The sequence below is a fragment of the Odontesthes bonariensis genome, chromosome 15 (genome assembly GCF_027942865.1).
Source record: "Odontesthes bonariensis isolate fOdoBon6 chromosome 15, fOdoBon6.hap1, whole genome shotgun sequence".
Taxonomy (NCBI): Eukaryota; Metazoa; Chordata; class Actinopteri; order Atheriniformes; family Atherinopsidae; genus Odontesthes; species Odontesthes bonariensis.
In genome coordinates, this window is record NC_134520.1 from 16,421,896 (window position 1) to 16,448,929 (window position 27,034).

The 27,034-nt window shown below is 42.6% G+C and overlaps 2 protein-coding genes across 2 annotated transcripts in view; one reads left to right on the plus strand and one right to left on the minus strand.

Moving 5' to 3' along the window:
- tnni3k (TNNI3 interacting kinase) lies at positions 1-15,805 on the plus strand. The gene is made up of 25 exons (XM_075485215.1): positions 1-149; positions 482-590; positions 776-861; positions 1,186-1,283; positions 1,491-1,601; positions 1,682-1,780; positions 1,889-2,027; positions 2,275-2,419; positions 3,541-3,645; positions 3,747-3,841; positions 3,936-4,085; positions 4,168-4,251; positions 4,337-4,393; positions 4,851-4,943; positions 5,033-5,090; positions 5,206-5,400; positions 6,821-6,925; positions 7,018-7,070; positions 10,482-10,534; positions 11,079-11,211; positions 11,399-11,508; positions 12,627-12,686; positions 12,780-12,949; positions 15,195-15,274; positions 15,433-15,805. Exons 1-25 carry the CDS (start codon positions 110-112, stop codon positions 15,510-15,512), a joined length of 2,508 nt encoding a protein of 835 aa, XP_075341330.1. The 5' UTR covers positions 1-109; the 3' UTR covers positions 15,513-15,805.
- The window catches only part of erich3 (glutamate-rich 3), a 16,298-nt gene continuing 2,861 nt past the window's right edge, over positions 13,598-27,034 (minus strand). Inside the window, exons 5-14 of the mRNA XM_075485217.1 lie at positions 26,854-26,982; positions 25,474-25,632; positions 25,164-25,373; positions 23,590-23,770; positions 23,295-23,481; positions 21,900-22,132; positions 21,650-21,793; positions 21,072-21,428; positions 19,980-20,114; positions 13,598-19,891 (exon numbers count right to left, since the gene is read on the minus strand). Coding sequence (XP_075341332.1) covers positions 16,659-19,891; positions 19,980-20,114; positions 21,072-21,428; positions 21,650-21,793; positions 21,900-22,132; positions 23,295-23,481; positions 23,590-23,770; positions 25,164-25,373; positions 25,474-25,632; positions 26,854-26,982 — 4,968 coding nt within the window. The 3' untranslated portion in view covers positions 13,598-16,658. The remainder of the gene's footprint in view (positions 19,892-19,979; positions 20,115-21,071; positions 21,429-21,649; positions 21,794-21,899; positions 22,133-23,294; positions 23,482-23,589; positions 23,771-25,163; positions 25,374-25,473; positions 25,633-26,853; positions 26,983-27,034) is intronic.

The following is a 27,034-nucleotide window of genomic DNA, read 5'->3' on the forward strand; positions in this document are numbered from 1 at the left end:
CCCTTTATCTCCGGTCCTATGCAATTGTGACAGAGTGAGAGATTGTGTTCCTGCTTTACTCTAGGTCACCAAACTACAAAGCACATTTAAAAAGAGAAGGACCCTTTCAATGGGAAATTACAAATCAAGACCATCTCAGACGTGCACAGGTAATGGCTCGGGAGTTGTTGTTGTTTTTTTCAAATATTCATGTATCAGCAAGACTGAGAAACGGGTTTGTTTTGAGGAGGCGAAGGAGGATGTGTTTCTTTTAGCTGCCAGCAGTCTGTACCACAGACACACTGACAAGTGGTATAAGTCTTAAAACTGTGCTAAAATACAATGAAATATACCAATGTTCAGGCTTTATTGTGGACAAATACTCACAAATTCAAATACAGCTTAAACTAAGCTATCGAATATGTCTACATGGATATCATGATCAGCAATGTAAATGAATCAGCAGATCACTATGTTTGATTCTGATAATGCTTGTATGAAGATGAGTGGAAGAAGAAGGTGGGCGAGTCCTACTCTGTAATCATCGAGAAGCTCGAGGATGACTTCCAGCTTCCCGACAGTCAACTGGTGGACCTCAAACTGGCTTTCAGGTGACAGACACTCGATTTCTAGAAGTGCAAATCAATCCTTATGAGTCACTGTGCAGACCTGTGATTAATCTGACGGAGGAGTGTAGAGCGATTACCTCTGCTGGCACTGCTCAGTTCGATCACTGCTCTGTGTCAGTGGGCTTGTCATTTTCACAAGCAGGTGACGCTGATTTTCTGTGCCTCAGCTCTGACGAGGCTTTTAAGAAGGTGAACATGAGCTACCGAACGGAGAAGGGGCTGTCGCTGCTGCATCTCTGCTGCGTGTGTGGAGGTATGCATGACTACTGGGGTCTATTTATAACTCCTTGGCAAAAATGTGACAGTGGAGGAAGGGAGTACTGTGGTGCTGACTGACGTTATTGTCCGTCGATGACTTTTTCTGGTGTCACCAGTATAAAAGTAAACCGTGGAAGTGGAATAAATAGTACGAAGAGGTTGAATATAAACATTGAATAAACAAGTTTCCATAACATAAGTAGCTTGGTTTCCTCCCATCTTTTTGGTTACTCCTCCTTGTTATTTCATTCAGTATCAGTATGATGTTTTATTGAGTCAAATATTTTATTACTACAGTATATAATACATTTCCATCCAGGGAGCAAGGCCCATATACGCACCCTGATGCTCAAAGGCCTGCGTCCTTCTCGACTGACCAGAAATGGTTTCACCGCACTCCACCTGGCTGCTTACAAGGTCAGGCAAATTAAAGAGCAACACCTTTCTCTCGATGCTTTGAGTTTACAATTTGAAATCATGCCAAGCTTCTTTTTTTTTTTTTTTAAAGCTTTACCACACAGTGGAGTGCAAGTACATACAAAAGTCTGTGCTTGATTCGGTGTAATGATAAAAGATTTCATCTGATATCTGAGTATGTCTTTCTGTTTCGTTTACATACCACAGGACAAAGCAGAGCTGGTGACTGCGCTCCTCCACGGAGGGTCAGATGTGCAGCAGGTGGGATATGGGGCCCTGACAGCGCTGCATGTTGCCACGCTGACTGGACATCACGAGGTGAGAGGAAACACTCACCGGCCATACTGCAACGATTGAGAAAGCTGAGGATTGATTATTCTGTCATTTCCACCCACCAGGCCGCAGATATACTCCTACAGCATGGAGCTTATGTCAACGTACAGGACGCTGTGTTTTTTACCCCGCTGCACATTGCCTCCTACAATGGCAACGAGCAGGTTAATGACTCACAGACCAACTCTCGTCTGGTAGAAATAAACTTGATCGAACTTGAATCCAGAAATCCCATTTTTTGGTGTTTCCTCCTGTCGCTTTCTGCCCTCCAGTTGGCGAAGCTGCTCCTGAAATTTGGGGCAGATGTGAACGTGAGCGGTGAGGTGGGTGACCGGCCGCTGCACCTGGCTGCAGCTAAAGGGTTTCTTGGCATCATCAAACTGCTGATGGGTGATGGGAGCAAAGCTAATGGTGAGACTCCAGACTCCGAGTTAAGACTCACTTGAGATAATTGGCCTGCAAATCGAACCTAATTACACAGGTTAACATATATTTTCCTTTTCCCTATAGCTGTTAAACACCATTTATGGTATTTAAGAGGAAGGCAGTCTAACCTATTGACTTCCTTCTTCAGAAGCCGCGGGGAGGGGGGGTAATTACAACATGATTGCAGGGATGATTATTGAGCTTCGTCTAACATTTGTGCTCCTCTCACCAGTGAATGCCCAAGACAACGAAGATCACGTCCCTATTCACTTCTGCGCTCGTTTTGGTCACCATGAGATTCTCAGTTTCCTTCTGCAGGGCAGCTTTGAAGTTCAGCCTCACTCTGTCAACATCTACGGGGATACACCGTTACACTTGTAAATGTTTTGCTGTCTCAGATGTATTCTAAGTTTTTTTTTGTGGATGACTTAAAGGGATAGTTCGCCTCTTTTGACATGAAGCTGTATGACATCCCATATTAGCAATATCATTTATGAACATCGACTTACCCCCCGCTGCGTACTGTGAGCCGAGTTTCAGCCGCGTTTTGGCGTTGACGAAGGTAGTCCGGCTAGTTGGCTGGGGTTAAAAAAATAAAGCGTTTTGCTTCTCAAAACAATATGCGTTCAAAAGAGTAATACATTTGCGTCACAAAATCGTTCACCAAAAAAGGTCAGACCTCACAATCGCTTGGCGCTATTTCTCTCTACCTTCATATCACTACGGGCTGTGTAACAGCAGCAGCAGAACCAGGGACCTAAAAAGACTCAACAACCTGATAAGGAAGGCTGGTTCTGTTCTGGGGACGACTGTGGAACCTCTGGAGACAATAATGCAAAGAAAGATTTTGCATAAAATCAAGAGAATTATGGACAACCCTGAACATCCTCTCCATGAGACTGTTATCGGAAAACAGAGTCTCTTCAGTCAAAGGCTTCTTCAGTTTGGATGCAAAACGGACCGCTACAGGAAATCTTTCCTGCCCACAGCCATCAGCATCTATAATAACTCCTTGATTTAATTGAGTTACATCAACATTTAATTTCCCTATGGGATAAATAAAGTATTTTTAAATTTTTGAATTGAATTTGTATTAAACTGTGCAGACCGAGGTGCAGACCGAGCAGTTCCCTGCTTCCGAGCAGTAAACACTGTAACAGGTGCGCATTGATATGAAGGGAGGCAAAAATAGCGCCATGCGATTGTGAGGTCTGACTTTTTTTGGTGAACGATTATGTGACCCAAATGTATTACTCTTTTGAACGCATATTGTTTTGAGAAGCAAGATGCTTTATTTTTTAAGCCCTAGCCAACTAGCCGGACTACCTTCGTCAACGCCAAAACTAGGCTGGAACTCGGCTCACAGGACGGGGGGGGGGGGGGGGGGGGGTAAGTCAATGTTCATGAATGATATTGCTAATATGGGATGTCATACAGCTTCATGTCAAAAGTGGCGAACTATTCCTTTAAAGCATTGCAGCGAATGTTGTTTCATCAGGGCCTGCTATAATGGCAAAATCGCTGCAGCGAAGGCGATAATACAGTTTTCTGGTGCGGAAAGTCTTTCAAAGGAGAACATATTCAGTGAAACAGCCCTTCACAGGTACAGTCAAGCTGCTTGGATTGATCATTTATTGATTTGTAATCTCTCCTTTTTAAAAAAAAAAAATTTAAGTAACGATAAATCATTATCTCATGTCCCAGTGCCTGCACCTATGGTAAAGATCTAGAAATGGTCAAATTCTTGCTGAGCCAGAACACCATGAGCATCAACTATCAGGGCAGAGATGGACACACAGGTGACTCTTCACATGCTTTAAAATGAACACAACCCTGTTTACCCGCGCAACTAAATCCAAACTAAGCTCACATCCGTTGTGTGTGCTTGTTTAGCTCTACACAGTGCCTGCTTCCACGGCCACATCCGCCTGGTGCAGTTCTTGTTGGACAGCGGGGCGGACATGAACCTTGTTGCCTGCGACCCCAGCAGGTCCAGCGGGGAGAAAGATGAGCAGACGTGCCTAATGTGGGCTTATGAAAAAGGTACGTTTGAATGAAAATGAGCTAGGCCGCTGGGAAAGATACAATAAAAACCTGTTGGTGTTCTCTCCTTGGGTTTTTCCAGGTCATGACGCCATCGTAACTTTACTGAAACACTACAAGCGTCCAGATGATTCTCCTTGCAATGAGTACTCTCAACCAGGAGGCGGTGAGTCACCACCTGAGAAATCATCGCTTGCAATAAAACCCCACGTAATCCCTTATTAACATGTCTGAATATAATTTTCTTCCAGATGGGTCCTATGTTTCTGTCCCGTCTCCTCTCGGAAAGATCAAAAGCATGACTAAAGGTAGTGAGGTGGACTGAAGTGCAGCAGATCCCACATCACTGTCATGCTGACATGACTGCACACACTGTGTCTGTTGCCAAGGGAGCGGGTTAAGATGCTGATCATGACATTTGGCTGCTGTCTTTTCTTGGGAAACGTTTGGTTGTGATAGATCAATCTCTGGTGGAACAATTGATATGACCCTAACGACTTAAAGTGGCACATGGGGTATAATTAACACTTATTGTCTAAAGAGCTATTTGTTTAAAGCCTGAAACCTACTTAAAGGCAATTATCGTAGTACTCAAGACAGGGTTTTGCTTTACATACATTTAAATTGGCATGCAGTGCATATCATTTTTCCAATTTTTCTACACCACTATGGCTGGAAATGGCGCTGTGAATAAAAAAAGAGCAACACACTGTGTTCCTGAGCGCTCCATGTGGGATTCAATGACGCACTAAACTGTGTTTTCAGAAAAAGCAGAAGTTCTGGTGCTGAGGGCCAGCCTGCCATCTCATTTCCACATTCAGCTGTCTGAGCTGGAGTTTAATGAGATTATCGGATCTGGTAGGTCCATTCCTGTTAGTTTCTCCTTTCAGCTAATGTGCCTTCAAATCTGATAATATTATTGATGAGTGTATTTGTTTCACACACAGGATCCTTTGGGAGAGTCTACAGAGGGAAATGCAGAAACAAAATTGTCGCCATAAAACGGTACTTCTCTTTTTTTTCTCACACAGACAAAAGAAATGATTTGGCATCCCGCTCTGTTTAGAGAAACGGAAAACTGATCAGTCCTTCGATTTTCGCCCCCCCCCCCCCCATCCAGCTATCGAGCCAGCACTTACTGCTCAAAGTCAGATGTAGATATGTTCTGCAGAGAGGTTTCCATCCTCTGTCGCCTCAATCACCCCTGTATAATCCAGTTTGTGGGGGCTTGTCTTGACGACCCCAGTCAGTTCGCCATTGTCACCCAGTACGTCTCTGGAGGCTCTTTGTTTTCCCTGCTGCACGAGCAGAAGAGGTGAGACAGTTTATTTTACACAAACATGGACTCACTCCCACACAGCTGTGTTTGCGTTATTAGAGCACAGATCACTGACTAATCCTTTCTTTGAGAGTCGCCCAAGCCAGTTAACATTTCTTACAGGCCATTGAGTCAAACAACTACAGAGACTCAAAAAGGTGCAAGAAAAGATGAAAACCAATGAAAAGGACATGCCAGGTAACCACAAATAGATTTAAAATGACTCCAAAGATCCACAAAAAATCCAAAGGGAGACACACAGCAACTGCAGGGACATTAGCAACTCGATGCAACATGTACATGAATAAATCTAAATTCAATGAATGCAAAATCACAGCAACTCTTAACACAGTGAGCCAGTTAGATGCAAAGGAACACAAGACAACCACAGAGACAAAAAAAATAAAACATAACTGTGGCTTAATCCAGTGATCCAATCCAGTGGAAAAGATGGAAAATAAACTAAAAAATAAGCTAAGTAGAGATAGAATTAAATCTAAGCCACACAAAAGAACATCTATAACGTGCAAAATGGCTTCAAAGGGACACAAAACAACCACTGACGGACTGCAACCTAATAAAATAATGCACAAAGACATACAAAATTATGATGAGGGGTGCATTAAAACTAACTAAGATGGATGCAAAATTAGTACAAACAGATTGAGAATAGCTGCAAAAACATACCAATCAACTAACAAGAGATAAAAGAAAACACACACAAGGCACCAGCCTAATTTTTAGTCGCTTTCTGTCTCCTCCAGTCTGCTTGTATTTCCTCTGTGTAGAACAGATGGGGACCTTTTACAAGTCAACGTTTGGTGTCTGTTGTTTTACAGTCATGTTAGTACAAGCGATTAAATAGGAAGATTTTCCTGATCATGTCTGCATCTATAGTGATATACGCATCACCCTAATGGAGATATTGTGTGATGTCATGTGAATAGGTACAGCTTTAGGATGATTGATGGACCTCACTTAACCAAAGGATCACAGATAGCTGTTGTATTATGTTGTACTCCTTTGATATTAATGGCTATTAAACTACCTCGGAACCAAACAGAGAAAGTTTCACCAACCGAGTACAAGCTCTGATGCGATGTGTTACTATCAGTGCTGATCAATCGGATATAAAAAGAGGTCAAACCACTTAAAGTAGTAATTCAGAGCCATATAAGGAGCACATGTTTGCACATTACAGCTGACTGTTTCGGGGCTTGTTATCATCCTTGGAAGCGTCCTCTGCGCCCCTCAGCCGGGATCTTCATTGATCAAGATGAAGTGTTCCACTAACTGTGTGGCCAGGTGCTGTCTTTATAGACTGTCCTATTGATCTATGTAAAGTGCTGTGTGTGATTGGCAGGAGGCATTGATCTGGCACTAAGTGGTTACTGCTTAATGATGTGTCAATGGACAGGCTTATCGACCTGCAGTCCAAGCTCATCATTGCCATCGACGTGGCCAAGGGCATGGAGTACCTACACAACCTCACCCAGCCTATCATCCACCGGGACCTCAACAGGTCGGTGCCACAGTAAGAACACATGCGGTGGGATGGTATTGGCGGTTTGAAATAACTGCTGTCATTACAAATAATATGTATCTTCCTTCCAGTCACAATATCCTGCTTTATGAGGATGGACATGCGGTGGTGGCTGATTTTGGAGGTAAGGCAGTATTTTCTTTACTCTGCACTGAAAATTAAAGCTGCATTCATGAGTAATGGGCATGTTCCTTGATACAAAAACAGTTCTAGTTCTGTCCACCAGGGGCGGAAATTATGTCTAAGTCGGATCTTTTTTTTAGAAAGAACTCCCGCTTTTCAACACATTTCACCAGTAGCGTGCGGTGGCTATATTTGGCCTGTAATTGACACCAGCAGTATGGGGTAAGAAATTGGTCAAAAAGAAACGTGCATCCATGCAAATAATCCGCGCATATTTGGGAAATGTGTGCGTCTTTGGTTGTAGTTGAGCATAAAATAAATATGTGCAATCTCTAAAAATGAGTCCATCTGTGTTTATAATGGGTTGTGTTTTGATATTTGTCAAAATACGAATTGAAAAGTTACGACATCAAAAAATACATACACGAATCGAAAAGTTACGAATCAAAAAGTTACGAATTCAAAAGTTACGAATACGAATTTCTCAAGTGCAGGAGAGGGGACAAAAATACGTCATCGCTGACGTCATCACGTCACAGGCATCACCAGCAGAAGAAAATTCGATCACCCCATCAGCGCGGCCGGTGATACTAGAACATATTTTGACTTTGACCACAGTGCAGACTCTATATTTTACTATACTATACTATACTATATTATACTATACTAGTAAATATTTACTGGATTGCGTTTGTGATTTAAAGCATGACACAACAAGGGGCTTCAGCAACGGATGAACCTGTAAGTTAAAGATATTTTCCCATTATTGTTTGTGTATGAAATGCGCTGTGAATAAACTTAAAGCTGTACGTCATCCTCCTGTTCAGCAATCGTAGTTTATTAGGATAGCCTATACATTTGATTTCTCATGCACTTGTCAACTTAATCCTACCATTACTTGTCACAATTTCCCCTCTTATGTAGGATTTAAGTGGTTACCACCATGAACTACCTCACCTACCTAGATAAACGTGCCGAGTTTATTCACAAGCCAAGTTTATTCACAAACAATAATGGGAAAATATCTTTAACTTACAGGTTCATCCGCTGCTGAAGCCCCTTGTTGTGTCATGCTTTAAATCACAAACGCAATCCAGTAAATATTTACTAGTATAGTATAATATAGTATAGTATAGTATAGTAAAATATAGAGTCCGCACTGTGGTCAAAGTCAAAATATGTTCTAGTATCACCGGCCGCGCTGATGGGGTGATCGAATTTTCTTCTGCTGGTGATGCCTGTGACGTGATGACGTCAGCGATGACGTATTTTTGTCCCCTTTCCTGCACTTGAGAAATTCATATTCGTAACTTTTGAATTCGTATCTTTTTGATTTGTAACTTTTCGATTCGTGTATGTATTTTTTGATGTCGTAACTTTTCAATTCGTATTTTGACAAATATCAAAACACAACCCATTATAAACACAGATGGACTCATTTTTAGAGATTGCACATATTTATTTTATGCTCAACTACAACCAAAGACGCACACATTTCCCAAATATCCGAGGATTACTTGCACGGATGCACGTTTCTTTTTGACCGATTTCTTACCCCATACTGCAGCCACAGTATCTGCTCTTCAGCCTTACTGTAATGCAACATTGTCAACCTGTATTATGAAAAGATAAGGAGAACTACAGTCTTACACTCTTCATTCATCGCAGTAATATAAAAAATTTTCGTGGGTTACTATCCCATTTCCAAAACATTTGGAAGAGCCACATATGTAATCCAACATGTAAACTGTATTTCACCTAAACCCGTACAATGACAACATATTAAATGTTTGTTGGTTGGTTTTTGGAAAAATACTGTGCATGCTCATTTCAAATCTGATGCCAGGGATATTTAAAAAATAAATAAATAAATAATTGGATTGTTGGTTTTTGGACCTTAAGGCTGAAATATATGAATATGAATATATGAAAAAAAAAAATTTCAGCTTTGCTCCTTGCATGCGGATATATCTAATAATTCCCTGAATCTTTAAATGATATGATATGATGTACTGTAGATGATGAAATGCCTACATTTTTTCAACAATCACAAAGCTCATTTGTTCATACCTTTAAACACCGCCCACAACCGTGTACTGTTAGGTACCGTCCAACAAGTGGCAGGAGGGAACATCAGCGCAGATGTTATTCTCAAGTCACAAAGTCCTCATAAAGACAAAGGAAGGGTGCTTTGGGGTTTGCACAGTGGTGTGGTGGTGAGCACTGTCACTTCACAGCAAGAGGGTTCCTGGTTCGAATATCAGCTGAAAACTCTTGTGTGGAGTTTGAATGTTCTCCCCGTGCATGCGTGGGCTCTCATCGGATCCTCTGGTATCCTCCTTGCTGGCCAACAACATGCATGTTAGGTAGGGTGACCATACGTCCGTATTTCCCGGGACACGTCCGTATTTCACTTCCTGTCCCGGGCGTCCCGTGAAATACGGACATGTCCCGGGAAATACGGACGTATGGTCACCCTATGTTAGGTTAATTGGTGCCCTGCCTCTCGCCTGACAACAGCTGGGACAGGTTCCTGCCTCAGTTTTTTTTCCCACTTTCATGTTGCTGATTATTTTTAGAGTTGTAGAATAGGCAGAGAATTTAGTTTGGCCAATATCTGCAGTTGCTACTCACGCATGCAGTTCACAACAGATTTTCCCAAAGCAGTTGTGTCACACAATGACATGATGTAAAAAACATGCTGTGGTATGTTTCTGATGTGTCGAGAATGCCTTATGAGGACCCATGGTGACTGTTTTTGTGTTGAGATCAATACAGCATATGTATTCATTGATTATGAAGCAGAAGCACATATGAGCACACACAGAGTCACTGTGAATTCTCCAGAATATTTGGTGCTGTACTCACATGTGGGCTCGCTCTGTGCTTTCCTGCACTTCTCACTCAGTAGCTGGATGGGAAATATCTGCAAGAGGCTCGGGGAGAATGGTGCTGACACTTGCGTTTGTCACATGCAGCCCCCCAGGAACATGTCTGGAACATTTCAGACATCCAAGATAGTGCAGTCATCAGTGCGTGTTTTAAATCCAGGTGCAGGCTCTGTGTCGTGGGGAAGAAGGTCTCTGGTTGCCTTCACTGCCCATCTTGGCTCAGGTTTGGATCTGAGAGTCTGCTGCACTCCTGCGACAATCATGAGCGATCTTAGGTCGGCCTTCTGAAAACATTCAGCCCCTGATTGCTTGTGAGACTGGCATCAAAAGCAGATAAATGCACGCTATCTTTATTTACATTTTACAGAGCATCTCACTTTTTTTTTAATGTAAAATAGCCTCAAGTAGTTTCACAACCTTTTTTTTTTAAAGCAGATGCTGTGATACTGTTTATACTGATATGCTTCACCTTTACCATTACCCTTGCTTTGACCCTTGGATGTCACTCCCTCTCTCTGCAGAATCCAGATTTCTGCAGTCTGTAGAAGAGGATAACATGACCAAGCAGCCAGGGGTCAGTGCTGTTACGCCCTTTTGATTGAACTGATGACACGCACAAAACCTTATCAAATGAGTTGTCACTCTTTAGCCAGATCCGTTTCATTTTAGCATCTCACTTTGGGAGAGAAAAAAAAAAAAAGGGTGCCGGTATTTAGAAGGAGTTCAAACCGGAGCTTCTGCTGGCAACTGCCATCAATTACCTGCCGGCTACAAAAGAAAACTGCCTGCATGCAGATTTTGTCTGAATGTGCTGACTCAGTACTACACGGTGCTTTGCCTGCAGTTTGATGTTAAGTGTGTTGCCTCTCTTGAGAGGTGCCTGTTGTGACGAGCTACTTGCCCTTGCAAGGACGCAGTGTTTATGCCGGTAATTGGACCCAATTCTGTGTGTGTGTGTGTGTGTGTGTGTGTGTGTGTGTGTGTGTGTGTGTTTGGCCTGACTTAATGTCTTTAAAACACCTAATTGTTTAGCTTCTTTAAACCTAGTGTGCAAACAAAAATCTCCCCACAGCAGTTTTCACCACTCCCTGCCTCTGTCTATATGTGTGCTTGCGCAGAACCTCCGCTGGATGGCTCCTGAGGTGTTCACACAGTGCACTCGCTACTCAGTGAAGGCAGACATGTTCAGCTACGCCCTCTGTCTGTGGGAGCTGCTCACTGGAGAAATCCCCTTTGCTCACTTGAAACCAGGTCATTTTTCTTCAGATTAGCCACACACTCACCAAATTTCAGACCATTGTGAGAACTTAACGCAACACATAATTAATGCGTACGTTTCATAAACGTTGGGCTTGATTTCAGTGTCTGAATTTTGTTTATAGAAATATATATATATATATAAAATATTGTATCATTTTACAACATTGTTTGTCCACAGCTGCTGCAGCAGCAGACATGGCTTATCATCACATCCGGCCACCTATTGGTTACTCCATCCCCAAACCCATCTCTACGCTCCTGATAAGAGGATGGAACTCCTGCCCAGAGGTAAACCAACTGATTTAACTCAGATAATTGGAATTGAATCACTCAAGTGACTTCTTCTGCATTTTACCCAGTAATACTAGGTGCCACCCTGTCCAGCATGCACTCAACTAGGAAAGTGCTTTGCCGTTTTAAACCATTAAAATACTATAATCTCATCAATGTCATTATCCATACTAAAGCTTTGAGAGTCAAATGATGCTGAGTCTGCCAGTCCTTCGAGCACATCCAGCAGTAATGAGTAAGAGAGTCCCCAGATGATACATTATTGCACGGCTGTTCAAGTTTAACAGCACACAGGATCTGGATGGTCCTCCCTCTGTGTTGTGATGCTTATAATTAGCCAAGGATGTTTTCCTCTACCTCATTAAGACGCATTATTTCAGGGCTGAGCATATTGGCACATCACTCCCTCTGTTGTATATCTCCTTCCTGGTTGCCCTCACCAGTCACCTGTTTGTCTGCCCCTGAGATTGCCTCATTCCAGTGCAACTTTATGAGGACATTTTATTCCACAGGAGCTGCCACCAGATCTCACGCTCACGCATCTCAGCCGGTGCCTCACTTACACTTACACCTACCTACCTACCTACACACCACACCAGTTCTCTTGGGCACACTACACGGCATAAAGAGAAATGCAACTAAAAAAACAAGATGGAGACTTTGAGTAGTGGAGGAAATTTTACATAATTGGTTGAGGAAAATGACCCTCTATTCATGTCCTAAAGCACAAAGAACAGGGACCAAGTTCTAAATGAGAGAGCTTTTAACAGTTCTCTTTTCTTTTTTGTTTTGTTCTTCTGTATTTTTTAAACACGTTCCTGGTTTTGCGTGTTGGTTTTATTTACTGAGCTGCAGGCAGACCATGGCCACTGTGTGAGGATGTGATGTATAATTGAACAGCTCCGAGGAGGGCAGTGTTTGTTCTTTTACAGCGAGGCAGGAGATCTAAAAGACTGCTTTTAGAAGCAGAGTTCACCTTTGCTTCATGCGTTCGTAGGCTTAAATAAGCGGGACTTACAGGTCACTGTTAGAAAGAATAAACATGTACATCTGTTCTGGGATATGAATGATGCTGCTGAAAAAAAAAATATCAATTGTTTTTTTTCCAATTTTAGGACAGGCCTGATTTCTCTGAAGTAGTTTCCAACCTGGAGGAATGCCTGTGTAATGTGGAGGTATCACATTTTTTGTATATTGTCATCTAATTGAATGCTGCTTCAACTAAATTCTTCTTATTGTGGTGTCATCTCTTCTGGCATGTGTCACAGCTGATGTCTCCAGCCTCCAGCAACAGCAGCGGCTCCCTGTCGCCCTCTTCCTCCTCCGATTGTCTGCTTGCGCGAGGAGGACCCGGCCGGAGCCACGTGGCCGCTCTACGCTCCCGGTTTGAGCTGGAGTACGCTCTCAACACTCGTGCCTACGCCTTCTGGACTCAGAGGTAGGACAGCCCGAGCACCTCCTAATAGACAAGTGAAGGCTGAGAAGTTGAGAATAATTGACTGCACTCAGTCAGTCCTCAACTACCGTCCAAAACAGACTCTGGTTAAAGTTTTGATTTGCTTGAGCAGTTTTTATGAGGCTTTGGTGTTTCTCTTCATTTTGTTGTCTGGTAGTTATCTGTTGCGGACAGTTAAACAAAAACAACTATGTACTCATTATCTAAATTTCCCCTTGTGAGTAATCAGATAACCCAATTATGTGCTGTGTGATTAAATTAGAATTTGGGTTAAACCTCAAAAAAGTCCACAGCTTTCTGCACGTCTATTTCCAACAAACTGCCAAATGGTATTTTTGGATCAATTTCAGAGTTTCAAAGCAGCAGTTCTGTTTTTTTTCACTTTTTGTTGTGGTTGTCATTTATAGCTATAAAAAGAAAAAAAAAAGTATGAAGAATTGGATTTTTCTCGAACACAATCTGTGATTAAAAATGCAACCCCAATTTAAAAAAACTTTGGTGTGTGTGTAATACGTAGATAAAAACACAAGATCTGCAAATCTGTTAAACAAATATTTAATTCCCCAAAGCAGATGGGACACATCTGACTATTTCATATAAAATATGAACTTATCTTGAATTAGATGGCAGCAACATGAAAAAGTAAGGACAAAGTCACGTTTTCCACTGTGTAGCATCCCCATCGTGGTTGAGCATCGTCTTGCTAGGTCTTCCCAGAAAAGGACGTCATCCGGATGGGCGCATATGTTGCTGTAAAACCTGTATATACCTTTCAGTATTGGTGGTGCCTTTCCAGATGATCAGTTTGTCAGTTCTGCCCCACACCATCAGATAACAAGGCAGATGGCCCCTCTCCTCTTCAGCCTAAAGAACACAGCGTCCATGATTTCCTAAATTTCAAATCTTGTTTCGTTTGACCACAGAACAGTTCTCCACTCCACTTCAGTCCATTTCAAGCCCAGAGAAGCTTTGGCACAGAGAAGACGGCAGCTTTTCTGAATCATGTTCACATACAGCTTCTTTGCATGATGGAGCTTTATCCTGCATTTGTGGAAGGCATGGTGAACTGCATTCGTGCAGTGATTTCCATGACAGATACACGTCTGTTCTTAATGCGGTGCTGCCTGTTTAATTGCTTGCAGCGTTTTCTTGGCCCCATCTCGTTTTTTTTGGAGAGTGCTGCCATTAATTTCAAGATGAGCGAATATTTTTCATGAAACGGTAAAATGTCTCACTTTCAACATTTGATGTTTTCTATGTGTTATTGTGAATAGGATAATGCTTCATGAGAGTTGCAAATCATTACATATTGTCTTGATTGACATTTTACACAGCATCCAAATCTCTTTGGAAATGGGGGTATCAACTTCTCCTTTTTCTCAGGGCTTTGAAATAACAATTAGAAAAACTGAAACTACTGGAGCCTTGAAGAATAAAAAACATGCATAAATCAAAGCTGGAAACAACCTTAACCAAAGGGCCTGAGCAGAGGACTATCAAGTAAATCATTTTGACTTAAGTTTCAAACAGAAAGTACACACATATGATGTTTGCTGACTTTTTCCAGTCTGTGGAACAAAGCCTGTGATTGATTGATTGTGATAAACTGCTGTAAAAGTGTAGTCCCAATCACCAGTTAAGTCTCTGCAGTGCAAAAGGGAGAAATGGAGCTACTGAGATACCCAAAAAGAAACAATGCAGAACAAATGCAGCGTAAAACATACCTAACATTCTGGCTTAAAAGGAAGGCCTCTATTAGACCGGCTCTGAGCGGCCTGTAAAAGAGTCGGAGCCTGGTAACGGTCACTATGAGCTGAGGTTATTATGGTGTGGTATTGACTTCCCTGGAGCTCCAGTCAACACCTGCATGAGACCCATTTCCACCACAGCTTCAGTCACAGCCGGGATTTAAACTTTTCGTAGACAATTAATATATCTCTGGAAATGCTGAGAGTTGGACATTCTGTAAACAAATGTCGCTGATAAATTTCAGCCACATGCTTCTTTTGGTCCGTTTTCACTCTTTTACAAAGTGTTGCCAATATTGTATGCAGTAGACTGCAGAAAGGGAAAGCAGCCGGCTGCCGGGTGAAGGACAACATATTGAATATCTTCTGCTTGTGTCTGGCTCCATCTCATCTGTCTCCCTTCAGTGTGTATTTCTGGACGCGTATTGTTTTGCAGTAGATTGGCGAACACAGCTGAGGATATGCATTTTCATTTACAGCGAGCATCGCCGAGCTTCTGGAGGCCTTTCACTGGAGGAACTCAGAAGGAACATGCAGTTCTCTCCCATCGATCGAAATGGTTTGTCTGCAGAATGAATGTGGTGGAACTGGTCTTTTGGGTCTGTTTTTCATTTTTTTTTTACTGTTACTGCAAAAAGACAAGTACTGCGCCGAGGTCAGACAAAGTGTTTCAGGGATGACGCTAACATGGCTGTTTTTGCTCTACGTCTCTGTTAGGGTACGTGTCTGACCCCTTGAGCACCATGAGATTCTGCTCCTCCTTCAGCAGTAGTGGCAGCTTCGAGGACAGCAACTGAACCCAGGCGGAGCTCCAAACTCTTTTTTTTTTTTTTATTGTGACCCTTATTAATCCAGACATTGATTTTATCCCATGAGGTCATTGTAGGGCAGACTCAGTAAATAGGTGGGATAGTCAGGAGCTATTACATACAGTCGTTTGTGAATGGTTTGCTCTTAGATTGACTTATTACATACAGTTTGTAAACTAAATTGTGTTTTCTTTTATATCTCACACTTAATTAAAACCATTGTTTTTGCGTAAAGGATCTGTGTCATCACTGCCATTGTTAATAAAAAAATTTAAAAAAGAGTTGGAAGTCACTGTACGGACTCACACATTTATTGTTTTTTTTCACTTGTCCAAATCACACAAGCTGTCAGTCACTGACAGATTCCACACGGAATGCTGAAGCCTCACAAACCCAAACCAGCCCTGAACTTGGGCTCAGAAGACAATAAACAGAAACAGAGGTAGTTATAGCAGCAGAGGCCATGTGACATTTCACTATATCACCGCAGAACTAATCATCGCCATCCGAATGCTGCTGTTGCCGATAATGTCACTGAGCAATCATGCGAGAGTGCTGGCTGAAATGGTCCCGAACAGTTTCAATTACTGACCTCCGATGAAAGCTGGAGTGCTTCCATCCAGTGGGTGGAAATGTAAAGTGTACTGGAGGCAAACTAAAGATGTGGGAGTCTGACGGCTATGAATTATTCACTCACCTGTGAGCGTGAGCAGAAGCGTATCTGCTTACAGGTAATGGGCGATAGCGGCTGCACTCGATACCGCACTCAAACTGCGCCTCGTGGCTACGAACAATAGGAAGAGACGTTGTGTTGTAAACATTTTGCGCCGCAGTCAAAACTCCTTGAGAAGTTTGTTCTTCATGGTGGTTCAAGGATGAAGAGCGTTTAAGAAGCTATTGTGATGTCAGCGCAGAAACAGAGACGATTGAGGGCCTCTGTTAAACCTAACAACATATTGTGTTCACTTTTCAGGACCACGATTGATGCTTTTACAATTAAAAGAGCTATCTGATTGTCTGTGCGTCTATTTAAGTTACTCCCTTCAATAAATTCTATGTATATAACTTTGTAAAACTAGGAATAAAAAAAGGGAAGTAAAGCATCGCCTTCCTGTCACCCTGAGCCCCGCAGCTCTAATGTCCACTCTCAGTCCTCGCAGCAGTCAGTAAAGGATACGAACTGTGACTAAATAATGTTTCGTCCACTGAGAAAGGGCCCAGTCGGTCTTTACTGAGAGTGTTTTTGATTTCTTGGATCAGCTGCACGTCTCTGCTCTCTCCACTGAAGCTCGTTGCTGGTGCTTCCGGCTGGGTGCTTTCACCGTGGGACTCCTGTTGGCTTCCATCATCCGATTTGGATGTTGTAAAAACAGAAGTTTCTGTAGCGTCTGTTTTGTCCCAGGTTTCCTCTGCATCTTTCAGTCTGTCTGGACTCTTTGATTCCTGACGCTCTTGTGTTTTGAATGAAAGGCCAGTAGCTGTTTGTTTTAAATTTGATTCTGTTCCATTATCGACAGCATTCTCCTCTCCTTTGTCCTGAATGAAGCTTTCTACTTCAATTTTAGAGAATGCATTTTCCTCATGGGTTTCTTGTGTTGGTCCATCTTGAGCTTTGTTTTCTTCGAGAGATTCTCTGCTTCCTTTGTGCTCCTGTGGCTTCTCGGTATCTTTTGCAAACTCTCTGTTACTTTGGTCATTTTCTTCAATTGGTATGAAGGATTCCACCTCAGTCTTCTCCTCCAGCTGTGGTGTAGCTTTGGCTGGGTCATCTTCATACTGATCATCTTCAGCATGCATGCTGTTGAGGTCTGACTCTACAGCTTCAGTCTGAGTTTTGTCCCCGGACTCCTTTTCATTCTTCGGCTCGTGCGCTTCCTCTTCATCTCCACACGCAGTCTTTCCTGGGCTCTCTGATCTCGGCAGCTCTGTAGATGGTGCTTCTTTACCGTCAGCGTTTGAAACCTCTTCCCTCAGATCCTCTAAAGGCTCAACAAATGTCTCAAAAAACTTTGACGTTTGGTGCATGTTTATCCAGTTTGTGACCAAATCTGTGTTGTCTTCACTTGCCAAGGCCTCCGGGGTGTCTTCATGAACAGCAGCGCTCTCTTCGTCGCCGTCCGGCTCACGGCTTTGTGCCTGAGGTTTGAGCAGCACACTCGCTCCTTCCTCTGAGGCTTTGCTCCCCTCCTCCGTGTCCACTCCGTTTTCTCCGTCGGCAGCAGAGTGGTCAGCACCAACGGCACTTTCATCAGTGTGTGCGTGTTTGTCATGACAGAATTGCTTAGCAGTACCGCCTTCGCCAACGCTTCTTTGGGCTGAAGATTGTTCCAGATCCCCTGAGGTGGCAACTTCATTGATGTTATTGTTGTTTTCGATCAAGTCTGAGTCTCCGCTTTCACGATCAGACTTCTTGCTGTTTTCAACCGGCTCTGTTTCCTCACTGTCTTTGGTCTCATCCACTTTAGGATCCTCTTTTGATTCCATACCAGACATTTCTGTCGCTGCCAATTCGTCATCCCCTTCCTTAATATCACTCTCTATGGTATCAGCATCAGGAGTCCAGTCAAACTTGTTGTCCTCAGCAATGTCTCCGGACTCCGCTCTTACTTCTCTTACCTTTGTGCTCCCACCTCCAGTTGGATCCTCTGTTTTTCCTTCCTCTTCGGCTTGCCCTGGTGTGTCAACTGGAGCCTCTTCCTTGTGTTTATGAGAGTTTCTCTCGGCTTCAACAGAAATCTCTCCATTTTCAGCATCAATTTCTCCCTTTTCCCCCGCTTCTTCAGTTTCTCCTCTAACATTGTCAGCCTCTGTTACATTCATTATCTTCTCTGCTTTTACGTCACCTGCTGCTTCCCGGACATTCGCTGATTCAACAATACTTTCAGAACATATCCTCATATTCCCTTTATCCAGGTTCGCGTCTTCACCTTTCTCAGTAATTTTAGATATTTCCCCTCCTTCTGCGGTCATCTCAGTTCCATCTGTTTCCTCTTGACATTCTTCGTCATTTTTAGTTTCAGCAACTTTGTCCTCACTCTCACTGTTCCCTGACTTTTCTGCTTCATCATCTTTTTCTACAGCAGCCACTATTGTCTCAGTTCTTTCTTCACCCTCAGGACTTTTATCATTTCCATTTGCTTCAGGTTCTGTCCTGACATTTATATTCTCAACACTCTCACAATCCTTACCCTCCTCTTTCGTCTCTGGCTCTTCCACCTTCTCTTCATTTACAACTTTATCATCCTCGTCAAGAGCCTTCTCAACTTCTTCTTTGTCCCTTCCTTCAGTATTTGTGTCATCCTCAGTACTCTCTACTATGTTTTCTTTTTTGTCCATGCTTTCGTCTTTCTTGTTTTTGTCATAACTCTCTTCCTCTGTTTCCTTGTTTTCTCTTTCTTGATTATTTTCCTCTTCTAGTATCTCATCCAAATGTATTTGAGTTTGTTTTTCCTCCTCCTCACCATCCTCTTTGGTCTTCAGCATCTCTATCTTTTCATCTCCTTCGACAGATTTTTCCATCCTCTCCTCACTCTTTTCTTCTTGACTGTCATCTTTACTCGCCTCTGCTCCTGATGTTGCTTGTGCTTCTACTTCTTTACTGCTCTCATCCTTTGTATTTTCCTCATTTATATCTGCAGTATCATCAACAGTGGTGTCTCCAGTCTCCTCTGGTGAGCTGTTGGAATGCTCTGCTGGGACTTCAGTATCTGATGCAGCAGCTCTGTCTTCGCCGTCCGCCTCCTGCCTCCTCTCTGTGTCGTTTTCAGGTGCATCTTCACAGCTGAGGGCTTCACGCTCCTCTGAGGACTCGGCTTTGATCTCCGTTGTCTCGCTGGCTGTCATTGCCTCCGCCTCCGCATTATCTGGCACTGCTGTCTTTTCAGTCTTTTCGCTCAGCTCTGAAGGTACCAACTCATCCTCCCCTCTGCTTTTTGCCCCTTGCCCCATCTCAACGGGCAGAATGGGAGCCTGCACAGTTGTTTTCTCCTCCCTTTCTTCACCATTCTCTGCAGTCTCAGCATCAGCAGATCCAGCTTCTTCAAGAGGATCTGCAGCCTTGTCATCTCGTGCCACATTTTCTCCATTTACACAAAGCCCTGCTTCACCTGGTTCCTCTGATTTATCTTCCTTTGCTGTGGCTTCATCCTCTGCAGCCTTTTCATCTTCCGCAACCTCACTGACCCTCTCGTCTTTGCTGCTTTCACCGGTGTCACAAGGCTTTTGCTCAGCATCCATCTGTTTTTCAGTTTCAGACAACTCCTCCTGCTCCCCCGCCACTTGATCAGTTCCACTTTCCTCACATTTGGTCTCGACTACAGTTGTCTGCTGTTGTTCTGAACGCGTGTCAAGCTGCTCCGCTGTTTGATCTGCAAATATAAAGCAGGGCTTGTTTACAAAAACTGCATAATCTTGAGTCGCTTGTTTAATTTATTACAGTAAAAACACAAGTGGTACCTTGATTGTCTTGTTTGGGGGCTTTATCTGTCGGCTCCTCCTCCTCCTCAGTACTGGTGTCACTCAGCTCAGGCTCAGAGCTGCACTGAGACTCCTTCAGGATGGCTTCTGCCAGCTTCTCCTGCACAGATTTGGCTTAGGAAAAATAAAAAGACATGGCATGTGCAATTACAGAAATTGTCGGTGAACAAAGATGTTCAGAAGTTCAAATGAATAAAGCAGTCTTTAAACAAAGCAAATGCAATGATGAACTGTAGATCCAAGGAAGAAACAGCCTTAAAGAGCCACAAACACATATGTCTTTAATCTCTTCAGAAACCAGGATAAGAAAGCAAAACATGCAGACATTTTAAGCCCACCCTGGATAACAAACATTTCAGAGTAGGTGAGTGAATCTCATAACCTGGAACCTGGGCTGCTCAGTGCAAACTGCTCCGAAAACACGGAGAACTTGGAATCGGGTTTGTTTCAGGAAATCGTGTCAGCAATTCATTTGCTGAAGAATTTCCAGCACGAATGAGTAAAATATTTATAGAAAATAAGAAAAAAAGAAATGAAGCTGCTTGATTTTGTTTCAGTACAGCGCTTACATGAATATGCAGCAGCTCTTTACAGCTGCGTATTTTGAGCTGTTTTTGAAGCTATTTGCATTTGGTGCCTTATGCAAATATATGTTTATATTTTACTTCGTGGCTGCTTCCTTCCTCTTTTCCGATTGCAGTTTCACCTCCTGGAGGGATTTTGTCTTTGTTTGCTGAGCAATATGTTGAAATTTATTTTTCATTTCAGTATTTTTTGTTTTTACTTTTACCCCGACAACCCAAAACAGCTTTAAAACAAAGAAGTAATGATTTTTATATAACATATCAGGCTGAACCCCGCCCCACCACATAAGAAGCAAAGAAAAACAAGCCAATAAAATAGAATTAAAAGAAAGATGTATTTTTCCACCATTAAAATCAATGAGCATTCTCTCTTTTCCGTTGACAAATTTCACAAGCTGTTAATACTGCAGCACTGTTAGAGTGAACCAATTCCTTTTTTTCCCCCATTCAGGTACATCTCAACAGCTATCTGTTGGCCTATACTCACCCCTCTCCTGGTCTTCCTCATCTTTGCTTTCTCCTGCTGTTTTGTTATTGTTTTGGTCTCCAGAGCTGTCCTCACTCGGTTTATTCTCGTTCGCTGAGGGGACGCTGGTGTCGGAGATCTCGATCTCTGTGCTGTCCCCAGCGCTGTCCTGCATGTCTGAGTCTTTGGCCAAAGCTGACATGACCTCGGTGGCCGCAGTTTCTTCCGGGTTTGGTTCGTCTTTTTCGCCGACTGGAGCAGCCTCTTCTTCTCGGTTCTCCTCTTTAGGATGATTGTCACCGCCCTTGGAATCTTTTGTGGCTTCAGCATCACTCTCCTCCAGATCGCTGCCCGAGAGACTGGAGCCTGAACGAGTGTCTTTCGTGCAAGAAAGATGGGGCAAATTTTTCAAACCTCATATGTATGTATGTATGTATGTATGTATGAATACTGAGTAGTAAGTAATTCCTCTAAAAGCAGGAAAATAAACCACTTAACACTGTCATTTTGGAAATTTAGTTCCCTAGTTTACTCTAAATATATGAAGTATTGACATATCATACTGGGACTTGTGTGTTGAATTTAGGAAATTCACCCACCATCTATCTCATCTTCAGTCTCAGAGGCATCTCTCTCTGGAACCCGTCTTTCACTTTCACAGCTGGGAGATGGAGATTTCTCTTCTTTGGCCTCTGCCTTCTCTGCAGGACTTTCATCGTCTGCTTCAAAGTCTTCTTCATAATCTGAACATCAGATTGTCATATAAAAACCCCCCCCAAAAAATCAGTAGTGTACATGGTAAGGATTAGTCATGCTTTAGCTGGTGCTCAGATGTGTCAGCTACTATACCATCTCTGACTTTGTGTTCCTCAGGTGCTGTTTTCTCCTCAACTCGAGTCTCTGTGTCATGCGCTTCACTAGTTTCACACACTGAGGGGGAGGCAGCGTCCTCGGCAGTCCTCTCAGTCTCCATCTCAGGTGAATTTTTTGGACTAGCAGCCGAGTATGCTTGAGCCCCATCTTTTTTGACCCTCTTTGGCGGAGGAGTCGGCTTTTTATCCAGTCCCATTGCTATGATGCACCTGTAAATAATAACATGGACTTTGAGTTGTCATATTTTATTTAATAACAACAAAAGTGGACAGGATAATTCATTTGTTGAAATGTCTAAACAGTGTCTATAAGAATATTGACTCCGTTTTGGCTCCATTTTAAACTCAACCAAAATCTTGAGGCTAAATGCTTCGCCTGTGTTTACCAGCTTGTTGCCACAGATATGTTGTTTAGGGCTGGTCAAGTGGCACACACAAAGTTTTTGCAAACTGTTTCAGAGCAAACTTTTACCGCATTTGATACTATTAGGAAAAAAAAAAGGAAAGAAAACATCTCACAGACATGAGTAAACGGAGTCAAGTGTGTATTTACCTCCAAAAATAAAAATGATAAATAAATATCAAAGCTAAACAGATGTACTGCTGTAATCTTAAAAGCTGAAACCAGCTGATGCTTTGCTTAGTAAACATTTTGGAAAGCTGGCTTGGGTGAAAATGGTTAAAAAAATCTCCCCATCTGCTCATGTAAAATGGAAAAGTAGCATGTTAGCATGCTTCCACCTCATCTCTTTGATCAAGACGAAGGCAAAGTTTTACAGTGAATGAGTTTTCACGGGCCGCACAAAACACACTAATGGGTGCAGTAATGAGTTAACACGGTGACGCAGAAGTTAACTTTGAATCCTTGGACAGAGCTGGAGAAGCTGCTTCCAGCCTTAATGCTCAGCTAAAGCTCCAGGCTGTAGTGTCATATCTGTCATACCCAAACGATAATCATTTCAGTCCTCTTGTCAAACTCTCTCCATCTATAAATATAACTATATATATGAATCGGACTAATTTGAATCATGAATCGGAAATAATTAGGCTTTTAATGAGTTTGCTCTTATGTTGAATTATGATTGGATTACAATAAACTGGATTATAATTGGCTTGAATTGAGCTGCAAAGTACCGTCGGAGGACATTTGTTGTGATTTGGCATCATATGAATAACACCGAATTCAACTAAATCTTTAACAAACAAACAAAAAAAAAGTGATTTTTACGTAAATCATATTTCCCCTTTAAAATCGGCAACAAGAGTGAGTATCTACATGCAAAGTTATGTGTTTCTGTGTCTGCTGTGATGGACAGACATTGGTGTTAATCACTTTAGGGCCACGGCGCACCTTTAAAACAGAATATCTTACTTGTAACAAGGAGATGCGCCCTCCACATAAGTAAAGCCAAAGTGTCCGTGCCTGCCACCGAGTCGGGAGCCCTTTCTGTGTTTGAACTCGCAGCAGGAACTCAGCCGCTCCACCTGCAGCCCGTTCAGGAAGAAGGTCAAGCTGAAGGGAAAGCCTCTGTGTCGCCTTGAAAGAAATTGAAATGTCTCTGAGGGGGAGATTAAGGAAATACATCGGTGAGACCAAAAAAACAAACCAACATCCTAAATCCAGTGGCATGTCAGTACTTATAGTTGGTCTGTGCACACGTGCTGACCTCCCTCACAAAGCTTTCCCTTGTACACGCACAGGTTTTCTCCTCCACAGTGCTGCTGAAACACTTTGACCTCATCCCTCATGTCGGTGAGGTCACGGGAGAGATGCACTGTTTTGCCAAAGTACACCATGTTCACACACACTCTGCTCTGAGGAACGGAGCTCCTCAGCCATCGGGGGTCCTGATTTGGGGGGGACGACACACAAGCTAGGGTCAGTGAAATCTGTTTTAGAATTTGGCATATTCCAAACTTCATAAACCCAAATTTGAAGTGACTTCAACAAACAAATAAGACGGATATGGCACAAAGCTACTTGATTCGATTGCTGAATGTTACGGCTTTGTAAAGCACATCTGAAATGTTTTTAATACAACTGTTTTCAGGTCAAGTAGTGGGGAAAAAAACAACTATCAAAGAGTCTTTGAGCTTTCCATTAATGAAAAACAATATTCTTCATCAGTCAGGTTCCAACTTTCTTGAATAAGATGACCTCAGCATCATCGAACCTCCTTCAGAGTGATAGAATGAGAAAAGTGTCCACATTTCAATGTCCACCCGTGCATTTATTGCCGAGATGATGAGTGCCATTTACCCTCGGCCCTTTACTTCACATCAACCCCATATCATCAGCGATTGTGGAAATTTACTTGCTTTCTTCAGTCTTTATGTGTTTCATTGGACCACCAAACAAAACTTCCAGAATCATCTTCTTGGCTGATGCGGATTGCGGATTCATCACTGAATATCACTTTCATCCAATCATCAACAGTCCATGACTGCTTCTCTTTAGACCACCGTAACCTTGTTTTCTTTTGTTTAGGTTAGCGATGGTTTAAGTTTGGCCTTTAAGGAAGTAAATATTTCCTCTTTTTAACCTTTACATATTGTTCATACTCGCTCCAAATTTTAGAAAAGGCTAACTGGGAACAACCAACATCTTTTGCACATTCCAAGCTGAATTACCCTCTTAGGAGTTTTATAACCCTCTTCCTTTTTTCCACTGACAGCTCTCTTGTTGGTGCTACATATCCTGCCTATCAGCCAGAAGCAATGGCTCTTTAAGCTCTGCAAGCGCTCGCTTTAAACCTCTCATTTGCAAATTCAGGGTTGCGCAGGTATTTGTTTTAGAAATGCAAATCACAAGCCGATCCAAGATGTTTGTTTTTTCAAAAAATAAAAAAAAGTGAGTTATTTAGGTACGCATGAAATCTTCTCTGTTCTCATTATGTATCAAACCACTATATTTTCTGAAACCATAACCCAGCAGTTCAGTTGATAATTTTCTAAATGAACTCAGCTGCTCTTTAGAATAATCTACAGATTAAGTAACCGTGATTGCTTTTTAAAATCCTTTAAATAATTCTTTATTCCCTTTTGTCTCTTTTGGGAATTTTGATGTAAAAGTCTTCCACAAAAACTCGATGAGAATGAACCCATTTTTCTCTTTCTGTGTTTGACAAAATTCGTGTGAGCTCAAACTTGGTGCTCCTAATTAAATCCAAAGGGTCTGCAGCTTTTGTTTTTGTTGTGGGAAGTTTGGTTGCCAGGCAAGGCATCAAAAGGAGTTAGAGACCTCAGTGACGTCAGCTCCACTGGAGGCAGTGGCAAGGAGCAGTCTGCGGCCTCTGATGGTGATGCTGGGGGTGACCTTTACCCCCCTCGCTTTCCTCTTCGTGGCGGGAGGCACCGGTGTGACAAAGTTGTTGATGACCGGTAGGCAGTAGGGTGAGATTCCACGGGAGGCCTCCATTGTGGTCAAATGTCCGCGGGACTCCTTGTCCATCTGTGAGAGAAGTTAATGAAGTCTGAACAAGAGAGACACTTCAAAATCAGAAAAAAAAATCTGTCCCCCCCCCCAGTGTGAGTGTGCGTCTGTGACTCACAGTGCAGTTGAATGGCTGGTCCTGCTTGTGCGAGGTCTCGTGGGGTCTGTAAGGAGTGCTGCGTCTGGCTGGAGCTTCGGTGCTGTTACTGTAGATCGGCTTCAGGCGCACCGGCCTCTGCATCTTCCCTGGAGCCGTGTTGGGACGAGATGAACTCGGCTATAACGACCACAGAGAGTGTATACTCACTGTGTCGCGATGGAAACCACTTTCCCTGTCAGTGTGATTATATGTCTCGTTTCACATATCCATGGCAAATTAACTTTTGTTAAACTACTTATGTAGGAGTGATTAAACTGACACGGTATTTCGGATTTCTCGTTTACGTGTTACAGATTTGGGATCCATAAAATTTTCCGGTACTTTTAAAAGGCACATTAGTTCTGTCTATCCTCCCGCTGTCCCCGTCTTGTATCTCAAACAAGGCTCGACTTGCTGAGGTGTGAGATGTTTGCATACATGAGAAAAGGGAGATTTCGCAGAGTAAGCATGGAGATCAACGACTACTGCCTCTGTTTGCTCTGGCATCGAGCTTCGTGACTTTCTCATTTTTCAAAGGCAACATGCAGCTAATCCACCTACTTCACTCCGAACACTCGCCCGCACACAGAGCAAACAGCTTCTCTTCAAGGCTAAGTATCGCTGCTGACGCCAACATGGCAACAATCAGCACGCACAGATAATCGTTTTCATTTCAGACAGACATTTATCATCTGAAATAATGTCATAGGCATCCCCGAACTGAGCAGGACGTGTGGCTGCAGATCAGTGTGTTTGATCTCTTCAAACTGGTTGTCATTGTTGATGAAAAACTTTTTTAGACGAGTTAAAAGGATCACTCATCCTTTTTTTTCCAATCTAATGCAGAAGTTGTTTCGTATTGCATCACTTTTTACGCTGCACATAGCTCATAAGGAATGTGTTACTTTATTCTCCCATTCTTGACAACCATAAAAAATATGAAAATATCAGTTTTGAAATGAAACATTGTAGAAACACTTTCATATTTCCAAAAAGTAAAACTTTGTTGTTTCCATATGATGTCTTATTCAGTGTGATTTAGAGGCATTTGTTGATACACGCAAGTCAGCTGTTCCATGTTTTGTCAACAAATCCTGACATGTGACAGACGTCAGAGGTATGATGTCGACCAACATTGGACAGATGATAAATTTTACACCATCAAAATGAACCCACGGCCAAGTGTGACTTTTAAAGGAGTCACGTTACTCTCTGATGGAGACGATGTGATTAAAGATCAACTATACATACATACAAAAAGAGGAAATTTGGACCAAAGCTTCTTGATAACACTTCCAATCAATGGATTTTTAGTTCTGGCAGGACAAAGCGTGTCTTGGACCACAAGTTTTGACTCACCGACTCAGAGGATTCAGAGTGCTCCGCCTCTGGCCCGGAGTGTTGTTTCTGGAGGATCCTGGCACCCATGGGTGGGTGTGGGGACAGGATGCGAACAACGTCTTCCTCACATCTTTTAGAACGCTCCACCTTCCAAACAACACCATTTATCACAATGTTTATATCATGAATGAAATCTAAA